This window comes from Oncorhynchus mykiss, chromosome 9, assembly GCF_013265735.2.
Source record: "Oncorhynchus mykiss isolate Arlee chromosome 9, USDA_OmykA_1.1, whole genome shotgun sequence".
Lineage (NCBI taxonomy): Eukaryota > Metazoa > Chordata > Actinopteri > Salmoniformes > Salmonidae > Oncorhynchus > Oncorhynchus mykiss.
Window position 1 is genome coordinate 38,832,403 of NC_048573.1, and position 21,137 is coordinate 38,853,539.

The following is a 21,137-nucleotide window of genomic DNA, read 5'->3' on the forward strand; positions in this document are numbered from 1 at the left end:
TGTTTAAGGGCACAGTCAACTTAGTGTATGTAAACGTCTGACCCACTGGAATTGTGATACAGTGAAATACAATTGAAATTATCTGTCTGTAAACAATTGTTGGAAAAAGTAATTGTGTCATGCACAAAGTAGATGCCCTAACCGACTTGCCAAAACTATAGTTTGTGAACAAGTCATTTGTGGAGTGGTTGAAAAACGAGTTTTAATGACTCCAACCTAAGTGTATGTAAACTTCCGACTTCAACTGTATAAACATGTAGACAAATAAATAAAAAAGATTGACAAACAAGAAACATATTAAATTGAAAAAACAGTTCTCGACAATAGCGATAGAGGTGAGAGAGGTAGAGAAGAGAAGAGAAAAGAGAGAAAGAGAGAGTGAGAGAGTGAGAGAAGAGAGCGAGATCAGGTGTGTATGTGTAAGCGAGCATGTAATTGAGTACGTGTGTGTTCCCATCCACTTCATAGTGTTCTCATACTTTCTTTTTTTCATAACCCGAAGGCCCTGTAGAATTTAGTACAGCCATGGTGTTATGGAGCTGTCTCGGAATAGCTGTCCATCTATAAAGAGTTTGTCCACAATGAGAAAGGCAGGCTTACCCTTCTCCCTCTGTTGCCTTTGTGCCGGATACAGTCTCTTACAACATTTGTTTGTCTCCCTTGGAAATTGGTCATTGTGACTAAATTTGGTCCCTTTAAGCTCCCTTCCCATGCATTTGTTCAGCTCCTTTTGTTGGTAGTGCTCAAATTTTGTAATGATCGGTCGGGGACCCTTGGTCTTGTCGCTCCGAGCTCCAAGTCTGTGTACTCGGTGGAAAGCCACCTTGTTTACCGTCTCTATAGGAAGTTTCAAGGCGGATTGCATGAATTCTCTGATTGCCCCCTCTGGATTATTGGATGCGTCCTCAGGAATCCCAGAAGAAAAAAAAAATCACGCATGCTACGACTTTGTATGTCTATTAGCAGCTCCTTCATCACCCTGTTTTCCCTGAGTAGACGATCCATGTTGGAATCGTGGATTTTTACCTTGACTGTGAGTGGCTTGTTCTCTCCTTGGAGCGTGAGAATTTCACTCTGGCTAAACTCCAAACTCCCCCTCTGCCCTGTTACCTCCTCACACAACTTTTCCAATGTTGCATGGATTCCAGCCAGAGCACTAGCCTCTACTAAGTAAGAGTAAATCGTCCGTGTCTGTAGATTAATCTGTTTTTTTTGTATGGGGTAGTCGGATCTTTCCATGATGGAGTATGTTGTTCCTCCATAGCGTAAAGCTGTTGGTACTCGTCGATTTCCCTCAGGATCTCCTTAGTATCCAGGTTGGCTCTTTACTGCAACCAGTTGTATTACGAAAAGATAACAATGAGTCTTCCCACGACAATGACAGGTGTCTGTAGTACAGCCAGCTAGCACTCGCGGAACACCTGACCGTCCTTGATATTTTGTTGAGTAAAATATTAAACGCTTTGTGTAAACATTTTGTGTATATATTTTTAGTATACGTTCACTTGAAATTGTATCGTGAAATACATTTTCATTAATGCTATTGAAATTGTGAAATTATTCCAATGTCTCGAGTACCATTTACCTTTTTATGAGATTGGAGACTATCTGTGCTGGAGGACATCTGCAATTTAGTATTTTTATTAGGATCCCCATTATCTGCTGTTAATGCAGATACTACTCTTCCTGGGGTACACAAGATGGTGCTGGCAGGCTAAAATAATAAATGAATGTCAAATGTCAAATCAATTGCAAATTAAGTTGTTATTTTTGTTTGCTGTCACAGTTTACCATCAGGTGTAAAAAATTACAAAAAATAAATTTTTGACCAGATACGTTTCTTTACTCTTTATCGAGTAGTTTTTTATTTGAGTAAATTACAATTAAAGTAAAAGTAATTTAGATTGTTAAGCACTATACCCACCTCTGCGAACTGGACATTAGTTGTATTTTTACCTAAACATGCAAACACCATCAGATGCAATGTAAAGCTAGCAGGATTGTAGGATTTTTAATGAATTTATTTGCAAATTATGGTGGGAAATAAGTATTTAGTCAATAACAGAAGTTTATCTCAATACTTTATTATATACCCTTTGTTGGCAATGACAGAGGTCAAACGTTTTCTGTAAGTCTTCACAAGGTTTTCACACACTGTTGCTGGTATTTTGGCCCATTCCTCCAAGCAGATCTCCTCTAGAGCAGTGATGTTTTGGGGCTGTTGCTGGGCAACACGGACTTTCAACTCCCTCCAAAGATTTTCTATGGTTTTGAGATCTGGAGACTGGCTAGGCCACTCCAGGACCTTGAAATGCTTCTTACGAAGCCACTCCTTCGTTGCCCGGGCGGTGTGTTTGGGATCATTGTCATGCTGAAAGACCCAGCCACGTTTCATCTTCAATGCCCTTGCTGATGGAAGGAGGTTTTCACTCAAAATCTCACGATACATGGCCCCATTCATTCTTTCCTTTACACGGATCAGTCGTCCTGGTCCCTTTGCAGAAAAACAGCCCCAAAGCATGATTTTTTCGCCCCCATGCTTCACAGTAGGTATGGTGCTCTTTGGATGCAACTCAGCATTCTTTGTCCTCCAAACACGACGAGTTGAGTTTTTACCAAAAAGTTATATTTTGGTTTCATCTGACCATATGACATTCTCCCAATGCTCTTCTGGATCATCCAAATGCTCTCTTGCAAACTTCAGACGGGCCTGGACATGTACTGGCTTAAGCAGGGGACACGTCTGACACTGCAGGATTTGAGTCCCTGGCGGCGTAGTGTGTTACAGATGGTAGGCTTTGTTACTTTGGTCCCAGCTCTCTGCAGGTCATTCACTAGGTCCCCCCGTGTGGTTCTGGGATTTTTGCTCACCGTTCTTGTGATCATTTTGACCCCACGGGGTGAGATCTTGCGTGGAGCCCCAGATCGAGGGAGATTATCAGTGGTCTTGTATGTCTTCCATTTCCTAATAATTGCTCCCACAGTTGATTTCTTCAAACCAAGCTGCTTACCTATTGCATATTCAGTCTTCCCAGCCTGGTGCTGGTCTACAATTTTGTTTCTGGTGTCCTTTGACAGCTCTTTGGTCTTGGCCATAGTGGAGTTTGGAGTGTGACTGTTTGAGGTTGTGGACAGGTGTCTTTTATACTGATAACAAGTTCAAACAGGTGCCATTAATACCGGTAACGAGCCTCTTAAAGAAGAAGTTACAGGTCTGTGAGAGCCAGAAATCTTGCTTGTTTGTAGGTGACCAAATACTTATTTTCCACCATAATTTGCAAATAAATTCATTAAAAATCCTACAATGTGATTTTCTGGATTTTTGTTCTCATTTTGTCTGTCATAGTTGAAGTGTACCTATGATGAAAATTACAGGCCTCTCTCATCTTTTTAAGTGGGAGAACTTGCACAATTGCTGGCTGACTAAATACTTTTTTTCCCCACTGTATGTCACAGTGCTTCTATGGCTATATGCACCATGCCACTCTCTACTTCACTTAGCAAACAAGACAGATCATAATACAGTGCCTTTATCATGGTCAACACTCCTACACTGAGTATACAAAACATTAACCTGACACCAACACCTGCTCTTTCCATGACATAGACTGACCAGGTGAAAGCTATGATCCCTTATTGATGTCACTTGTTAAATCCACTTCAATCAATGTAGATGAAGAGGACTGATTTTTAAGCCTTGAGACAATTGAGACTTGGATTGTGTATGTGTGCCATTCAGAGGGTGAATGGGCAAGAAAATATATTTATGTGCCTTTGAACGGGGTATGGTAGCAGGTGCCAGGTGCCAGGTGCACTCGTTTGTGTCCAAAACTGCAACGCTGATGGTTTTTCAAGCTAAACAGTTTCCCGTGTGTATCAAGAACGGTCCACCATCCAAAGGACATCCAGACAACTTGACACAACTGTGGGAAGCATTGGAGTGAACATGGGCCAGCATCCCTTGTAGGTGTCGAAGATGTTCCTAATGATTGGCATACTCAGTGTATATTTTGGTTTTAAAATTCAACATTTTCTCTGTGTGTAGAGTGTGTAGAATAGCATGAGATTAGCTAAAAAACTGCACATTTTCCTCTCTGCACCATGGAAAATCTGTAGAATTTAGTGGAGGCTCCTCAGAGAAGGAAGGGGAGGACCATCCTCTCAGAAAGAAATTAAATCGTGAAACATTGAAAAAGTTGCAGCCAGCTATCACTGCAGTGCATAAAATGTGGTGAGTTGTTAACGCAACGAGAGAGAAAAACAATAGTTTAATAGTTTTGAACAAATTACATTTTTCAAAAATTAAGGAGAAGCAGCAGAGAGAGATTTTGATGTATTTTTTTCGCTTTTATTTTCACTTAGCTAGCTAAAGACGCTTGCTAATTTAGCTTACTCAAACAGAGAAAATGTGTATTTATATTAGCTAGCTGCCTAGTGCTATCCAACAATGGAACTCTTCCAAGTCAAGGCAAGCTTTCAGTTTTATTCATTTATTGCCACCGGGGCCCACCTTGTAGCTGCTAAACTGCTTGCTGTACACTGTACTGCGTGTTTGTAGCGTGTTAGTTAGATGTTACATTAAATGGAATATGAATAACAGTCATCCAATATGCTGTAATGGAAATATGTCCATGCTCATAAAAACATTTACGTCCTCCCTAACCTTAAAAGGCACCGAGCGCCACTGGTCGGGGGGAGGGACACCCACATTTCTGTAGGCCCACCCACCAAATAATGTTTGGCTCCGCTACTGGCGTGCCTGCATGCATGAGTGTGAATCATATTACCCAGTTCAAACCATAGCTTTCTCAATGGGAATCTTCAGAATTAAAATTTCATTTGAGGCAATGGGTATGTGATACACATTGCCCCCTGCATTCACTACAGAGTGATTAGTAAGACTGACTGTAGCAGGCTCTTAACAACTGGGCTATCAGGCAGAAAATAGGGGCCATCCAGGAAAATGTCAATACAATTTATATACTATATACAAGGAAATTATAAATATAATACAACCTGAAACAGAGCCAAGGGGAATCAGGTGTCCCAGAAATAGAAAAAACAAACTGACAGACTAACTGAAACTGAAACAGACTAACTGAAACTACTTATGGGCAGCCAGTCCAGCTCAGTGTTGGTTCTGGGAACATGTTATCTCTATTAGACATGAGGGACACCTAGTTATAGAGTATATTATACAGCAATGTTCAGAGATTGGGGGGGGGGGGGGTAAATAACCATTCTGTAATTTGTTTATGGTCCCTTCTCACCTTTTAATATTTTGTCAGCATCAGAACTTTAATAAGAGGTTGAAACCAAACCTGATACATATTTTAAAATGCCCATGGAGCCTGCAAGTAAATTGGCCTAAAGATTTCTGAAAGTGTTTGCTACATATCAGGCAGTGTTACATCCTAAAAATGTAAATGAACACATAGCCTTATAGGCATTGTCTCTGTACTGTGCTAGATCGCAGGGAAATGTATGCAGGGTTGTTTTTAACCTCCTACTGTATGGACTAATAATACAATGATGTATTCATGTCATTGATATGGTTCATTAAAGGCCATCTCTGCCATATACGTGTTCCTATCTATTAATGTCCTTCTCATTGAAACATGATTCCATAATTCCATTAAAGGCATGCAATATGTACTTTCCTCGGAATCGCAGCATCCAACATGCTGAGAACCTGCTTTACTCATTGTGTGTGTGTGTGTGTGTGTGTGTGTGTGTGTGTGTGTGTGTGTGTGTGTGTGTGTGTGTGTGTGTAGTGCCTTCAGAAAATATTCCACATTTTGTTGTGTTACAAAGTGGGATTAAAATGGAGATAATGAAAAACATGTCAACAATCTACACAAAATACTAACATCTGTAAAAAATATATCAACATTTAAACACTAATATAGCTTGATTAAATAAGTATTCAACTTTTTGAGTCAATACATGTTAGAATCACCTTTGGCAGTGGTTACAGCTGTGAGTCTTTCTGGGTAAGTAAGACAAAAAGTTAATGGCTTTGACACATTGTTGCAGTATTCCTTTAGTGCCTTGTTGCAAACAGGATGCATGTTTTGGAATATTTATATTCTGTACAAGCTTCCTTATTTTCACGCTGTCAATTGGGTTAGTATTGTGGAGTAACTGCAATGTTGTTGAGCCATCCTCAGTTTTATCCTATCACAGCCATTAAACTCTAACTGTTGACCTCGTGGTGAAATCCCTGAGCAGTTTCCTTCCTCTCCGGCAACTGAGTTAGGAAGGACGCCTGTATCTTTGTAATGACTGTGTGTAATTAATAACTTCACCATGCTCAAAGAGGTATTCAATGTCTTCTTTTTATGTTTACCCATCTACCAATAGGTGCCCTTCTTTGCGAGGCAATGGAAAAACCTCCCTGGTCTTTGTGGTTGAATCTGTGTTTGAAATTCACTGCTTGATAATTGTATGTGTGGGGTATAGAGATGACGTAGTCATTAAAAAATAATGTGAAACACGATTATTGAGTCCATGCAACTTATTATCTGACATGCTAAGCACATTTTTACTCCTGAACATCTTTAGGCTTGACATAACAAAGGGGTTGAATACTTGGGGTCAGCTTTTCATTTTTTATTAATTTGTAAAAATTACAAAAAAACGTTATTCCACTTTGACATTATGGGGCATTGTGTTAAATTCAGGCTGTAACACCACAACATCTTGTAAAAGTCAAGGGGTGTGAATGCTTTCTGAAGGCACTGTATGTGTTTGTGCGTGTGTGCGAGTGTGTGTGTGTGTGTGTGTGTGTGTGTGTGTGTGTGTGTGTGTGTGTGTGTGTGTGTGTGTGTGCGTGTGCGTGTGCGTGTGCGTGTGCGTGTGCGCGTGCGCGTGTGTGTGTGTGTGTGTGTCAGCTACTTAAAAAACAATAATAATACCTAAATATAATAATTTGCATCATTACAACCATTTTCATAATTATCATGCCATGTGCATCTTAACCATGCATCTCACTCTTATTTGCATGCAACAACAAAAAATAAAATGCAGATAATTCTCATAAACTTTCTAGGAGAAAAAACTATTGGGGCACAATCAAAAGACTAACAGAGTATTACAATGGTAAGTGAATTGATTCACAAGACAAATCTCCAGTGGCTATAATGAAAGAACAACTTAACTGCGTCCTTAGAAGAAATGCAGCACAGTAATCATCTAATTAGGGAAAATAGGTTCTAAAATTCCTGTGATGAAACAGATTCTATTGCCTCTGCCAATCATTTACAACAATTAATCCTCTAATGAGTGTGCATCTGTAGTGTACTGCAATACCTTGTCTCTGTAGTGTATTCAAAATATATGTTTGAAATACTGTATTAATCCAACATTTACAAACAAAGATTCTGTCCCAACGTGGTGCTACACTGACTTCCTCCGGGAGTGGGGGTACTCCTTGAAGCTGTGCTGAGGCGAGAGTGTGTTCCCTGGGGACGAGAGTCCTGTGTTGTCCCTGGGGGAGCAGCCCTGGGTCCTGTAGGAGACGGAGCTGTAGTAGACAGAGTTAATGTTACACCCGTGGTGCTCGCTGCGGGAAGGCAGGGGGCTGTCACACACACCCAGACGGTAGCACATACAGGAGCACAGGGAGCCCAGGGGGGACTCTGTCTTTAGTCTGCCTGTGCCATGCAGCTGTAAGTGCAGCCTCTGCTTGCAGGGTGCACCCCTGGCCCTGTCCCTCTCCTCCTGCTCCTCCACTGGGGAGGTGATGAGGTTAGTGCGGCTGGTTCCCTCCTCCATGGGCCGGAAAAGGTTGCTGTGACTGCGGCTCTGCCCCATCCTGTCCCTCCCCCTGTCCCTGCCCCCAAGCTCTCCTCTGCACTGCTCTGGTCCTCCTTCTCCTCCATGCAGCCCCATGGTAAGCAGGCCCCTCTCCCTCTTGATGGAGGCCCTCTCCTGGGCGTCCCTCCTCTCATCCTCTGTGTTCATGGTGAGGAAGCGCAGCACTACTAGGTTGAGGAAGGCTCCGATCACTGTCAACCCCACCAGGATGTACATGAAGCTGAAGGCCACATAGGGTGTCTTCTCCTGGAGGTCCTCCTTCTTCTGCAGTGCCACAAAGTCCCCAAACCCAATGGTGGTGAGCGTGATAAAGCAGTAGTAGTAGGCGTGGAAGAAGGTCCAGCCCTCGTAGTGGGAGAAGGCTGCTGCCCCGACACACAGAGTGCCGATGCAGGACAGGAAGCCCACCGAAACCATGTTCTCCATGGACACCTCAGTCCTCCGTAACCCCAGGCACTGCTTGGCCCTGCGCAGGAGGTAGCGAACGAACGTGTTCATCCTCTCGCCCAGGCTCTGGAACATGACCAGGGTAAGAGGGATGCCCAGCACAGCATAGAACATGCAAAAGACCTTCCCAGCATCTGTGCCTGGAGCTGCATGGCCATAACCTGTGGAGATAGATGCCACAGTTACTCTTTACTGTAGGTGATTGTAGACCAATACTGAGGCTTTTGAAGCTAATGGCTAAGGAATGCAGAGAATAAGGAAGTACATACTACAATATTCTGTTCAATTTATTAAATTACACTTTAAAATAGGCCAATGGCTGCCTGCAATGCAAATTTAACATCCCTAACTTCTGCACAGTAGGCTATTCACCGATGCAGAACACTGCAGACACTGTATTTATAAAACAATTTCCTAACACCTGCAACACACTCAGACATAACAAAAGTAATTGAAGCAAGCAAAACTTGCCAATGGTGGTGATGACCGTGATGGCAAAGTAGAAAGACCCTGCGAATTTCCACTGTCTCCCGGCGTGGTGGGGCTCCGCTTGCAGTACCACCTGCTCGATCTGCCGGTAGTCGTCCTCGGACAACCGGTATTTCTTCTTCATCTCGGTACGCTTCAGCTCCAGGATGCGTCGGCGGGAGCTCTCCGTCTCTGATTCAAGCGCGTCGAACACCGCGGCTCCCACCAGCAGGTAGGAAAACATGCAGAGGATGAGAGAGAGGGTCCGCACATTCTGCTTCTTCATCTTCAAGCCCTCGGAGCCGAAACACTCAGCCGGATCTCTGAGAGAGCAGACGCACCCTTACAGGTGGTAGTGGTGCTCACTGTTGTCCACCTCTTTCGCCCCCTCTGGCTGTTGCGTAGAATCCAGCAGCAGTGGTGGTGTTGGAAGGAGGCGCAAACGGATACGAGAGAAAGTGAATGGAATGGAATGTGCAGTACGTTGTGTTCTTTTCCCCTTCAAACAAAATGCACACCAAGTCCCTAAGGATAGGCTACGTGGATTCACTGTGCATTGCTATCAATGACATTTCAAATATTCCCAACATTTTCCAGCAGTTTCTCAATTTTTCAATCATAATTTGTTTGCTTTACATGTTGTAGAACGTTTAGAGAGAATCAATGCTCGCGGGATTTTTGAGATTCTGTCCAAAATATACGTTTCTCCAGCGTTGTGCATGCCGTGATATGGAGAGCCTATAGACTAAATTTGGAAATGTTTGACTTTATTCTCATACAAAATACATACTGTTGCCTCTTATCAGCTAACATATATAGGGCTATACATTTACAAAACAAAATACCGATTATATCCACTGTTATTTTATTATTGTTTTACTATTTTAATGTATTTCTTCATTCTTAATTTTTATTCAGGTATGTAGCCTATTGATTTTATATTTGCATAGAAACGTTGAGTTGAATCTTTCTCACCTTTTCTTAATTTATTTGTTAAGCACCTCGAAATGGATTTGTTGTAAGAAATGTGCTATATAAATCAAGTTTGTTGGTTTAAAAATATATACCAATCCAAAGTTTGGACACACCTACTCATTCATCTTTATTTTTACTACATTGCGTAATAATATTGAAGACATAAAAGCTATGAAATAACACATATGGAATCATGTAGTAACCAAAAAAGAGTTTAACAAATCAAAATATATTTTCTATTTGAGATTTTTCAAAGTAGCCACCTTTTACCTTGGTGACAGCTTTACACACTCGTGGCATTCTCTCAACCAGCTTCCCTTAAGACAACACAAGGATTAATGCACACGAGCCAATCAGTTGTGTTGTGGCAAGGTAGGGAGGGTATACAGAAGATTGCCCTATTTGGTAAAAGACCAAGTCCATATTATGGCAAGAACAGCTCAAATAAGCAAAGAGAAACGACAGTCCATCAAGACATGAAGGTCAGTCAATACGGAAAATTAAGAGTAGGTGAACGGATGATCTCCGCATGTGTGGTTCCTACCGTGGAGCATGGAGGAGGAGGTGTGATAATGTGGGGATGCATTGCTGGTGACACTGTCAGTGATTTATTTAGAATTCAAGGCACACCAACATGGCTACCACAGCATTCTGCAGCGATACGCCATCCCATCTGGTTTGCGCTTAGTGGGATTATCACTTGTTTTTTCAACAGGACAATGACCCAACACACCTCCAGGCTGTGTAAGGGCTATTTGACCAAGTTGGAGAGTCATGGAGTGCTACATCGGATGACCTGGCCTCCACAATCACCCAACCTCAAACCAATTTAAGTGGTTTGGGATGAGTTGGACTGCAGAGTGAAGGACAAGCAGCCAACAAGTGCTCAGCATATGTGGGAACTCCTTCAAGACTGTTGGAAAATCATTCCAGATGAAGCTGGTTGAGATAATGCCAAGAGTGTGCAAAGCTGTCATCAAGGCAAAGGGTGGCTACTTTGAAGAATCATATTTTGATTTGTTTAACACTTGTTTTGGTTACTACATGATATGTAGTATGTGGTATTTCGTAGTGTTGATGTCTTCACTATTATACTACAATGCAGAAAATAGTAAAAATAAAGCAAAACCCTTAAATGAGTTTGTGTGTCCACACTTTTGACTTGTACTGTATATATATGCAGCCTGGCTTTCTGTTGGAGTATCCAAGCCTACCCACATTCAACAAGTTTCTTTGTGTCCCAACACAACCCTAGAAACCCACAGATAAGACATTGTAACATAAATCGCTGAGCGCCCACGGAAAGTGAAAAAGCATGTTAATGAGCACTCTCTCTCACTCAATATTGACAGAGTGCTGAATCTCCGAATGAAAGCATTCAGCACCAAGGACAGCAACTAGTGGAGGCGTGCATAGGGGGTCTGACCGAGGCTGCGCATTGGAACTTAGTCTATTATAAACCAAATTACTCCCAAAATAACACATTTCATATCCCAAGTGGTCTAAGATAAGTCACGATTGTCTTGCAAACACAGCAAAGCATTTCTGAACGTCAAATAAGTGACCTTAATCCATATAAGAATTAGATTTGTACAAAACTCAAATTAATCTGACACACCTGTGCCGCCTTGATTTTATCTGCAACGTGGCACTCCTGTCTTATCCATAGCATATGCCTATGTCTTTAAATGCCCAACGCGTAAATGAATCTACAACTCCCATCCCAGGGAGATAAAGAGTGGCTCCGGTCCTTTCCGGTTGCACTGCTTTGATTGCCTTGATTTGTGAAGCGTGTGCGCGGGACTCAGTGGCTACTCCGTTAATGTATTATTCCAAGTGACTACCGGTGGTGCTGGCTCAGATGATTCTTAAAGAGGCCCACTTAACGGCCTACCCGGTGGATCGATGCGACGCCCGCGTCTTTTGGAGAGGGAGCACGCTGCTGTCCCACTGCGATTTATAGACCATCAATTAAATCGGAGGCATAGCAGCCTGTAAACCAAATAGGCTATGGAACCAGCGACCATGCTCCAAGTATTGCTAGTTTATATTCAATCCAATTGAAATTAGAGCGTACTGGCCCCTATTAGCAGTGACTGTTGTAGGCTATACTTCACCATCACCAATGGCCAGAGTAAAAAATATTGTACTTGTGGGCTCTTCAAGTGCGATAACTATCTTGCACTGTTTATTAGCAACAGTGTGTTACTTGTCCCATGGATTTCTATAGCTCTGCTACTATACTAGGAACCCAATAGGCTTATATTCAGTTCAGTCACCAGGGCAACAGAATGAACATCCCTGTGCCATTTTGATGTGTTTTATGGCCCAGTGATCCCTCCCTTCCCCACGCTCCCAGCTCCAGCAGAGACAAATTAAAACACATGCTGTGTTTATTCCTGGAAGAAATCTTCAAAAAGCCAGATGCTCTGTAATTCTGTTCCAGGCAGCACGCTTGGTCTTCTTGTGCTGTTATTCCAGCACTCCGGCGTATGTGCCAAAAGGTTTCATTTCATTAGTTTAATACGGTGATAAGCACATTTTATGAAATGGCCACAGATGTTATGGTTGTGATTTAGCCTAGAGACAAACAGGTTTGACTTTGTGCTTTCAGTTGAATAAAGGGTTTTACTTGGCTATAAAAGCTCAGGATCCATGACAGTTGAGAGACTATCAAAGAGCTCAGCCAAGCCTATCTGAGGCCATTTACATTTCCCGCCATCACTCTTGAAATCCCTACCAAAGCCACACAATCATCCCCTGTATCAAATTGCCTCAGTCGTTCCTCTATTCCCCTCTGAGACAGTGCATGTGGTAAGTAGTCTTACATGTATGGGAGTTACATGGTTTATTATTATTGTTTTTCTATTTTTTTCAGATGAGTTGCAAGACATTTTGAGATACAAGGGCTACTGTACCAAAATGTTATCCATTCATATTTGAATTAGGCTATATCCCATTGTTACATGTGTGCATGCAATGTGTGTTTGCTCAGTGACTGTGGAAACCTACAGGTGATAGCGGTTGCTGTAGTAACTCAGACCAGCACCACAGGCTTGGACTGTCGCCAAGGCTGAAGCTAACAAATGAAGTGCAATGATCCTGGCTTTATTTATCCAAACCACAATGATGACATCCATCCCACTGAGCAACAAAACTACTTGAGCTGGCCTCAACCCCCCCCCCCCCCCCATTCTCTACTGAAACAGCAGTATCAGAGTGTTGCAGCTGGATTGTTTGTGTTGTTGTGTTGCGTTGCGTTGTGTTACTCGCCACTCTGAGGGACTCGGTGTTAAGTGGCTGATGCGGCACACTTGAGTCCCAGTTGTAATTCAAAGCGGCACACACCAAATCAATTACATCTCCAGTGATAACAGAAGCACCTGCGGAGCTAACAGCAACCCATCAATTCCCCCATGCCTTTCTGTCTCCTTTCTCTATGGCTGCTGGCGTCAGGGAAGGAGCTGTAGCAGAGCAAGCTAGGGATTTCATCTATTCACAGGGGTAGTGAGGGAGGGATGAAAGGGGCAGGTGGAAGGGATGAGTACATGATATCAAAGTGTAATAAGAAAAAGAGACACTCCATCGAAAACATCTTAAAACATCTCAAACTGTGTGAAATATCTGCTCGCTAAAAAAATGTGGGACGCACGTCAGGCCTCACTGTGACTTGAGTAAAAACCTTTTATTTCATAAACATGCCTGAAACATCACAGCAAATGTTTGTTGTATTTGACAGGGCTTGAAAATGGGAAAAAAAGTCTGTTTTATCCTTCCACCCAGTTGGCACTTTACCCTTAAGATGTTGCCTCTCTGTTCAATGTCTTCTACACCTGAAGACTGGAACCTAGAATCCCAGAGCTGACGAATGTGTAGAGCACGTGGCAACCTTTTTCAACATGTTGTTATTCTCCAACACATCCAGAACAGACACAGTCATCTGTATGTACACATAGCTTGAAGGCTACTGTTGATAGATTCACCCTTTTCAAAGGTGACACCAGATATCCTTTCCTTCAAATCGAATCCATTTTCTCCAATCTCTCCCCCAAGCCACTTCAGACAGAGGTCTTTAAAGTCTGTGGCGAATCGCTGCTCGTCACACCTTTCTCAAGATAAGAGGACGAGGCGTCAAGCGGTGAAAAGAGGGCTGTGAGCCTGGAGGCATCCTTCTCCACCCAGCGACGCTTGTCCGTCGTCAACTCCTGGAAAGAAATGTAAATGTGGCACAGCGGAGGACAGCTTAGAATAAATTAAGCTCCTTGGAATAAGTCCGACTTCAGGAAATAAATAAACGTCTGGGGAGTGGGAGCAAGGAGTAGAGAGAGAGAGGTGCCACATAGGGAGATGAGAGGAACAGAGAGAATGAGAAAAGGATGTCATGAGACAAGACCAAAGTAGGGAAAGGGATTAGACCAGGGATGTATCTACTGACATCCAGCCAGGTGAAAAGGGTAAGAGGGAGACTGTGAGAGCTTGTTAACCAAGCTCCTTTCGCAGATGCCTCCCCTGACTCAAGTCATGACTCCAGTCATGACTCATCATCGTGATGATGGAGATGGTGAGGGGCTTTCCGTGTGGGTTGAGCCCACTTATCACCGAAGCAGACGGGTGTTGGAGAGGGGTGGGGTGGGGTGGGGGGGGGGGGGGGGGACAAGTGTCCCCCCTTGTGTGTCTTGAGAGGCGCGAGGGAGTACCAAGCAGTGAGTCAGGACATGCTGCCATAGAGCTCTGTGGCACTAGGATCCGTCTGGCTGTCACAGAGAGGACCCTGTCGCTATGAGGAGGAGGACTGGAGTGGTAGTGGGGATCCTCGAGTTTCTCCATGGCACTGTTGATAACACAGCTATATTCATACAGAGTGGAGAGATACACCGTGGCACCGAGAGAGAGAGAGAGACGAGAGAGGGAGAGGGAGAGAGAGAGAGAGAGACAAGAGAGAGGCAGACTGAGTGAGTGATGTTAAAAGAAATGGAATATAACGAATAAAGTGTCACATAAACGGGTGGCAGAGGCATGCCAAATTGCTTTATGTGTTAGTGCACTTCATTCAGCCACACTGCACAGCTTGGCTTGGCTTTGTCTGCCAAAGTTTAGATATAAACACTTTGAAGGAATGTAGGAATACTAACCTGAATTAGTACCCCTGTCCCCGTGTTAACTCTGCTTTAATTCAGAGGGAATTTAGGTAAATATAAATTATCAAGAGATTATTGTACTGGGAACATTTCAAAAGAAAAGTGTGTGTGTGTGTGTGTGTGTGTGTGCGTGCGTGCGTGCGTGCGCTGGTATACATGCATGCATGTGCATATGTGTCTGTTTACGAGAGAAAGCGAGGGAGAGTGTGATTTCTGTAGCTATGAGATCATCCATGATGTGATCACAGGTTTTCCAGACCCCCAGACCGAGGCCTGGCCTGATTCACATTGGCTTGGATTGTCCTCTCCTTTGATCACCCATCTCCATAATGACCATATTTTTATACCTGACGTTTTTCAGTGATGTCACTGACCAGGTTCGCTGGCTAATGTGAGCATGACATCACAAGGTCTCTGTTGTTGTGTGACTTTGATTTCCTAGTGTATTAAAGATAGCTACATTGTCACCATACCAGACTACACACACACACACACACACACACACACACACACACACACACACACACACACACACACACACACACACACACACACACACAGCAGTGAGGTACCTGTTCTACAGTTTATTGGATGTGACACGCGTACACATTGTACCACGGACAGGTACCTCAATGGGAAACTGAGCATTTGAAAAAAGCTTCCCAAGCATATCTGCAGCCATCTAACAGCAGGACAACTGAGAATAATGCTTTCTTTTTATGTCAGTTTCTCATAATGGAGTTATTTTTATCTAAATACACAGAGGGCATGACATTATCAGTGTGTGTGTGTGTGTGTGTGTGTGTGTGTGTGTGTGTGTGTGTGCGTGTGTGCATATGTGTGTGTAACTAAAGCAGAAGGGGTAAAGCATACAGTACTTGAAATCGTCTATATTTTTTTCCCCCTACTGTTCTTTGACGATTTGCTTTTAATAAATGCATCTCTGTTTGATCCCAATCAATATGCGCTGGTTGCCTTGGAGACCAGGAGATTTATAGATTAAGCCCCGCACCTCATGTACAGTAAATACTATCCAAGCAGTGGATAAACTGGTAGGTAGATGATAGGGACTCACCTGCTTCATCTAACACTTGCAAAAACTTTGAAATAGATCTGTTGGTACTTCAAGTTGTTCTCAGGAAGCCAAGGAGTTGCTATTCAAGAGGAGCGAGAAGCTTCTCCCTCGTAGTATTTTAATCATCATGCCATTGCTGCACAGCAACTACAACCCAAAAGTATAGGTATTTTTCTCAGTGTTACAGCCTGAGATGTGAGAGGTGTGAACAGGGCTTAAGTAAGTATGTGTATATACAAACTCAGGTACTGTGTGTGTGTGTGTGTGTGTGTGTGTGTGTGTGTGTGTGTGTGTGTGTGTGTGTGTGTGTGTGTGTGTGTGTGTGTGTGTGTGATTAGAGCGAGTGACACATTATGGTCTCTTTTGACTTGATACTACAGATTGCCGAGGGCCATTGGCATATCGATACCTGACAGGTAACAGTAGTGTTCAAATCTTTTCTCTTTACAGCGTATTCCCTGTTCCCTGTCCACCAACACACTCCCCCCGCTGCCCCTATTCTCCATCACAGCACTCACCAGAGGCCGCTACAATAGTGAGGCCAGTAGTTTGATGACACACGTGCTTGTAATCAGAAAAAGCAACTTCAACAAACCAAAAAAATCTCATAAACCCATTTATAAAAAAATGTTACAATTTAAATACCCATTTTTCTGTTGAACAGGCCAACCCTGTGACATCTTCCCCTTGACACAAACCAGTCAACTCACTTACTATCACAGTTGTTTTCTAATGAAATCAACGTCGTTTCCATGTCATTTCAACCTAAAAAATCTATGCGATGACATTGAATCAACGTGGAAAACTGATTTGATTTGCAAAAAGTCCATAAACGTGAAAGGGCATTTCATCATTTGTTCAGACAAATGTTTTACATATTTACCGTTTTTAGCTGTAGCAACTGAATGGTGGATACCTACAGTACAGTGCATGTTAAGGGCTCCCGAGTGGCGCAGTGGTCTAAGGCACTGCATCTCAGTGCAAGAGGTGTCACCATAGTCCCTGGCTCAAATCCAGGCTCAAATCCAGGCTGTAATTTATAGTCCAGCTGCAATTTATAGTCCCATAGGGTGGCACACAATTGGCCCAGTGTTGTCCGGGATAGGCCGCCATTGTAAATAATAATTTGTAATTAACTGACTTTCCTAGTCAAATAAAAATAACTGAATCAGACCTGAATCCATCCAATATGATTCAGCTGCAGCAGCAACTGTAAAATGAACACCAAATTCTGGGTGCTGTCACAGCCCTGCAGTTTCCACAGTAACTGGAACCAAAAATAGCAACCCAAACCAGCGGCCATTCCGCACAGGATGCTATTTATATACTCTAATGGTGGGCTATCCACGTGAGAAAAGCCGACGCATTCCTCGGCTAGCTGTCCAATTACTTTCAAAAAGATGAGCAGGACAGAGTCTTTGCAAATCCAATTACATGTTCACATTCATTTCACCTCTTTGAGCAATCGATCCTTGTGTTTGGAACAGTACATCCGAGAACTTCAAGGCTAGATATCAAGTTAACTAGCATACTAAACAGGCCTAACAATGTAACTCAGAATAGTGATTACCTCCCCACCCCCCAAGGAGTTGTTGTTTTTTTATTTTTTTTTAAGCCAAAAGCTTCTCCCTCAAAGTATTTGATCATTATGCCATTGCTACAGAGCAACATAGTACCTTGCTGTAAAAGATTTTCATTCAAATGGGCAAAATTTGCATTTTAGTAGGGATGTCCCCTCTTTCCCTTTCAAGACGATTAGATTTGTATCTACATACATGGACTCTGATACAATACAGGAACGATATGTTTTGTTTGAAACGATTCAATGCGATTCGGTTTGATTAGAGGAACTAATCGATGCAATTTGGTTCGATGTGATACATTTGTTGCATAAATAATTAATTTTCCATTCTAAATTTAAATCTGCTGCTGATGGAGCTCATGAGTTCTTCTCACTTCTCTGAGCTGGATATGTCTGAGCTGATTTTTCTTTCTTTCTGTCCGAGCTGACTTTTCTGTCTGTCTGTCTGTCTGTCTGAGCTGACTTTTCTTTATTTCTGTCTGTCTGTCTGTCTGTCTGTCTGTCTGTCTGTCTGTCTGTCTGTCTGTCTGTCTGTCTGACTTGTCTGTCTGTCTGAGCTGACTTTTCTTTCTTTCTTTCTGTCTGTCTGTCTGTCTGCCTGTCTGAGCTGACTTTTCTGTCTGTCTGTCTGTCTGTCTGTCTGTCTGTCTGTCTGTCTGCCTGTCTGCCAGTCTGCCTGCCTGTCCGAGCTGACTTTTCTGTCTGTCTGTCTGTCTGACCTGATTTTTCTTTCTGTCTGTCTGTCTGTCTGTCCGAGCTGACTTTTCTGTCTGTCTGTCTGTCTGTCTGTCCGAGCTGACTTTTCTGTCTGTCTGTCTGTCCGAGCCGATTTTTCTGTCTGTCTGTCTGTCTGTCTGTCTGTCTGTCTGTCCGAGCTGACTTTTCTGTCTGTCTGTCTCTCTGTCTGTCTGTCTGTTCGAGCTGACTTTGTCTGTCTGTCTGTCTGTCTGACCTGATTTTTCTTTCTGTCTGTCTGTCTGTCTGTCCGAGCTGACTTTTCTGTCTGTCTGTCTGTCTGTCTGTCCGAGCTGACTTTTCTGTCTGTCTGTCTGTCTGTCTGTCTGTCTGTCTGTCTGTCTGTCTGCCTGTCTGCCAGTCTGCCTGCCTGTCCGAGCTGACTTTTCTGTCTGTCTGTCTGTCTGACCTGATTTTTCTTTCTGTCTGTCTGTCTGTCTGTCCGAGCTGACTTTTCTGTCTGTCTGTCTGTCTGTCTGTCCGAGCTGACTTTTCTGTCTGTCTGTCTGTCCGAGCCGATTTTTCTGTCTGTCTGTCTGTCTGTCTGTCTGTCCGAGCTGACTTTTCTGTCTGTCTGTCTCTCTGTCTGTCTGTCTGTTCGAGCTGACTTTGTCTGTCTGTCTGTCTGAGCTGACTTTGTCTGTCTGTCTGTCTGTCTGTCCGAGCTGACTTTTCTGTCTGCCTGTCTGTGTGTGTGTGTGTGTGCGCACGCACGTGCATGACTTCATACATGTGTGTATTGCGTGCATGTGTGGTGCATGCGTGTCTGGTGCGTGCATGCGTATGTGAGTGCTTGCCTGTGTGCGTGTGTGTTGGCACGTGTGTATGTGCATGCATGACTGGGTGATATATACAGTAAGACGGGAGGTATTGTTTCACCATGGTAACCGTAGCATCACACTGCTACAGAGAGCCAGAGAGGTTGAAGATTAAGACAGCATGGATTGGCAGAAAGAGACAGAGATTACATAGAGTAAGACCTGACCAAACGGTTGGCAATCACTGAGGTGTCAATGACTTAATGGACTGGTGTTCATTGACAGTTTTACTCTGTTGATGGCTGTAGGTAGGTCAGGTTAACATTACATATACACTATGAGTTCATTCCTTCCTCTCATCATCTTCCCCTCTCTTCAGACCATGGCATCCACCTCTCTCTAACAAATCTAATTGTGATAATGTACTGATATATGATTTTATGTGATGACATTGGATTTGTGCATCTAATTGTAGCCTATGATATTTGTTTGTGTGACAATGTACTAATATGGGAGTTTATGTGATGACATTGTATTTGTGCATCTAACGGTAGCCTATGATGTTTGCTATGTGTGATAATGTACTGATATGTGATTTTATGTGATTTTCAATTGGTTATGTATTTTCTTTCTTTCCACTTGTTTCCATAAAAGCCCATCTAGGGGCAGGTAAAAAAAAAAAACACTATAGTGCAGTAAATTGGACGACTGTTTGCTCGATGTGTTTGTACTTGTCCCTATCCAAATAAGACGGATAGAAAATGAGATGAGATTACAGTGGCTCTGCTTGTGCATCGATCTAGATGCAGCAGTCTGTGTCTCTAAATACATGTGAGAGAGATTCAAATGTCCCCGAACAATGAAAATGATAACTGTTCTTTAAAAAAAAAAATATTCTCATTCCTTATTGTTTGGCATTGAATAAAAACAAATTAATCTAGGACTACACCAACAACAACAAAGATCAGGAGAATCTGAAAATAACTATCCACATAGCTTATTGATTGATTGATGTGAAGGCAAGTGTCTATTCCAACTCAGTGCAACACAATATAGGCCTGTATTACCTGCATGTGGAGACAGGTAGACATGTGCCGTTGTTAGTGGTAATGATGATGATGATGATGATGATGATGATGATGATGACTTGGATTCTCTACAAATTTCTAAAAAAGCCCAGGCTACTCAGATATGCATTATCTAGCCCTGCTAAAAGTTCTGTCTTCCAAAGAAAAATGCATTATTCTCATCAAACCAGTGTTGCCATGTCCGTGGTTTTCCTGGAATTGGGTTACTATGAAAACGATGTCGCTGGTGGAAATGTATTGGTCGCGGTTTGCGAGTTTCTGGGCTACTTCTAAGTTGCGCCATGGCCGCCATCAAAAGTTTGGACACACAAACTCATTTTCTACTTATCTATTTTACTATTTTCTACATTGTAGAATAATAGTGAAGACATCAACACTATGAAATAACACATATGGAATCACGTAGTAACCAAAAAAGTGTTAAACAAATTAAAATATATTTTTACTTTGATATTCTTCAAAGAGGCCACTAGGCTAGCAAAGGGTCGGAAACTTTGCGGTAAATTTCCGGAGTTATTGCTTAAATTGGGAATGGGAATATTGCTTAAAATCCTCAAAGTTAGCTTATAACAGTAAACCTTTTTTGTGGGATACACATAAGGCAATTCTTGGTGTTGTGGCTTGTTTTGGTTAAACTAACCCAAATTCAATGGAATTGCAACCCTCTGCATGCACAGTGCATTCTTCCATCACATGTGCAGTGCACTCTTCCATCACATGTGCAGCTGATTCTCAAGATCTGCACACTAATGAGATGCTATTGAGCCCACACTACTACTGAGCCAAGGACTACATGCTTTCTGATACGTTTTGATTACAATACTGGATGGGGTGAATATATTTTGTATGACATACATGATTTTTTGTTAAAACTTCTTAGGGCTAGGGGGCAGATTTCGGAAGTTCGGATGACTGACGTGCCCAAAGTAAACTGCCTGGTACTCAGGCCCAGAAGCTAGGATATGCATATAATAGAGAACACTCTGATGTTTCTAAAACTGTTAAAACAATGTATGTGTATAACAGAACTGATATGGCAGGCAAAAACCCGAG

At 42.7% G+C, this 21,137-nt stretch overlaps 1 protein-coding gene across 1 annotated transcript; it reads right to left on the bottom strand.

Moving 5' to 3' along the window:
* Nucleotides 1-6,862: 6,862 nt before the first annotated feature.
* LOC110532015 (potassium channel subfamily K member 9-like) lies at nt 6,863-9,283 on the bottom strand. Its single transcript, XM_021615596.2, has 2 exons — nt 8,737-9,283; nt 6,863-8,426 (listed from the first exon to the last, which is right to left on the bottom strand). The coding sequence occupies exons 1-2, from the start codon at nt 9,017-9,019 to the stop codon at nt 7,399-7,401; spliced, it is 1,311 nt and encodes a 436-aa protein (XP_021471271.2). The 5' UTR covers nt 9,020-9,283; the 3' UTR covers nt 6,863-7,398.
* Between the last annotated feature and the right edge of the window lie 11,854 nt (nt 9,284-21,137).

Coding starts and splice junctions, on each gene's coding strand:
- LOC110532015 (XM_021615596.2), bottom strand. CDS start 9,019: ATGAAGAAGCAGAATGTGCGGACCCTCTCTCTCATCCTCTGCATGTTT. Junction 8,427..8,736: donor CACGGTCATCACCACCATTG/GCAAGTTTTGCT, acceptor CTATCTCCACAG/GTTATGGCCATGCAGCTCCA.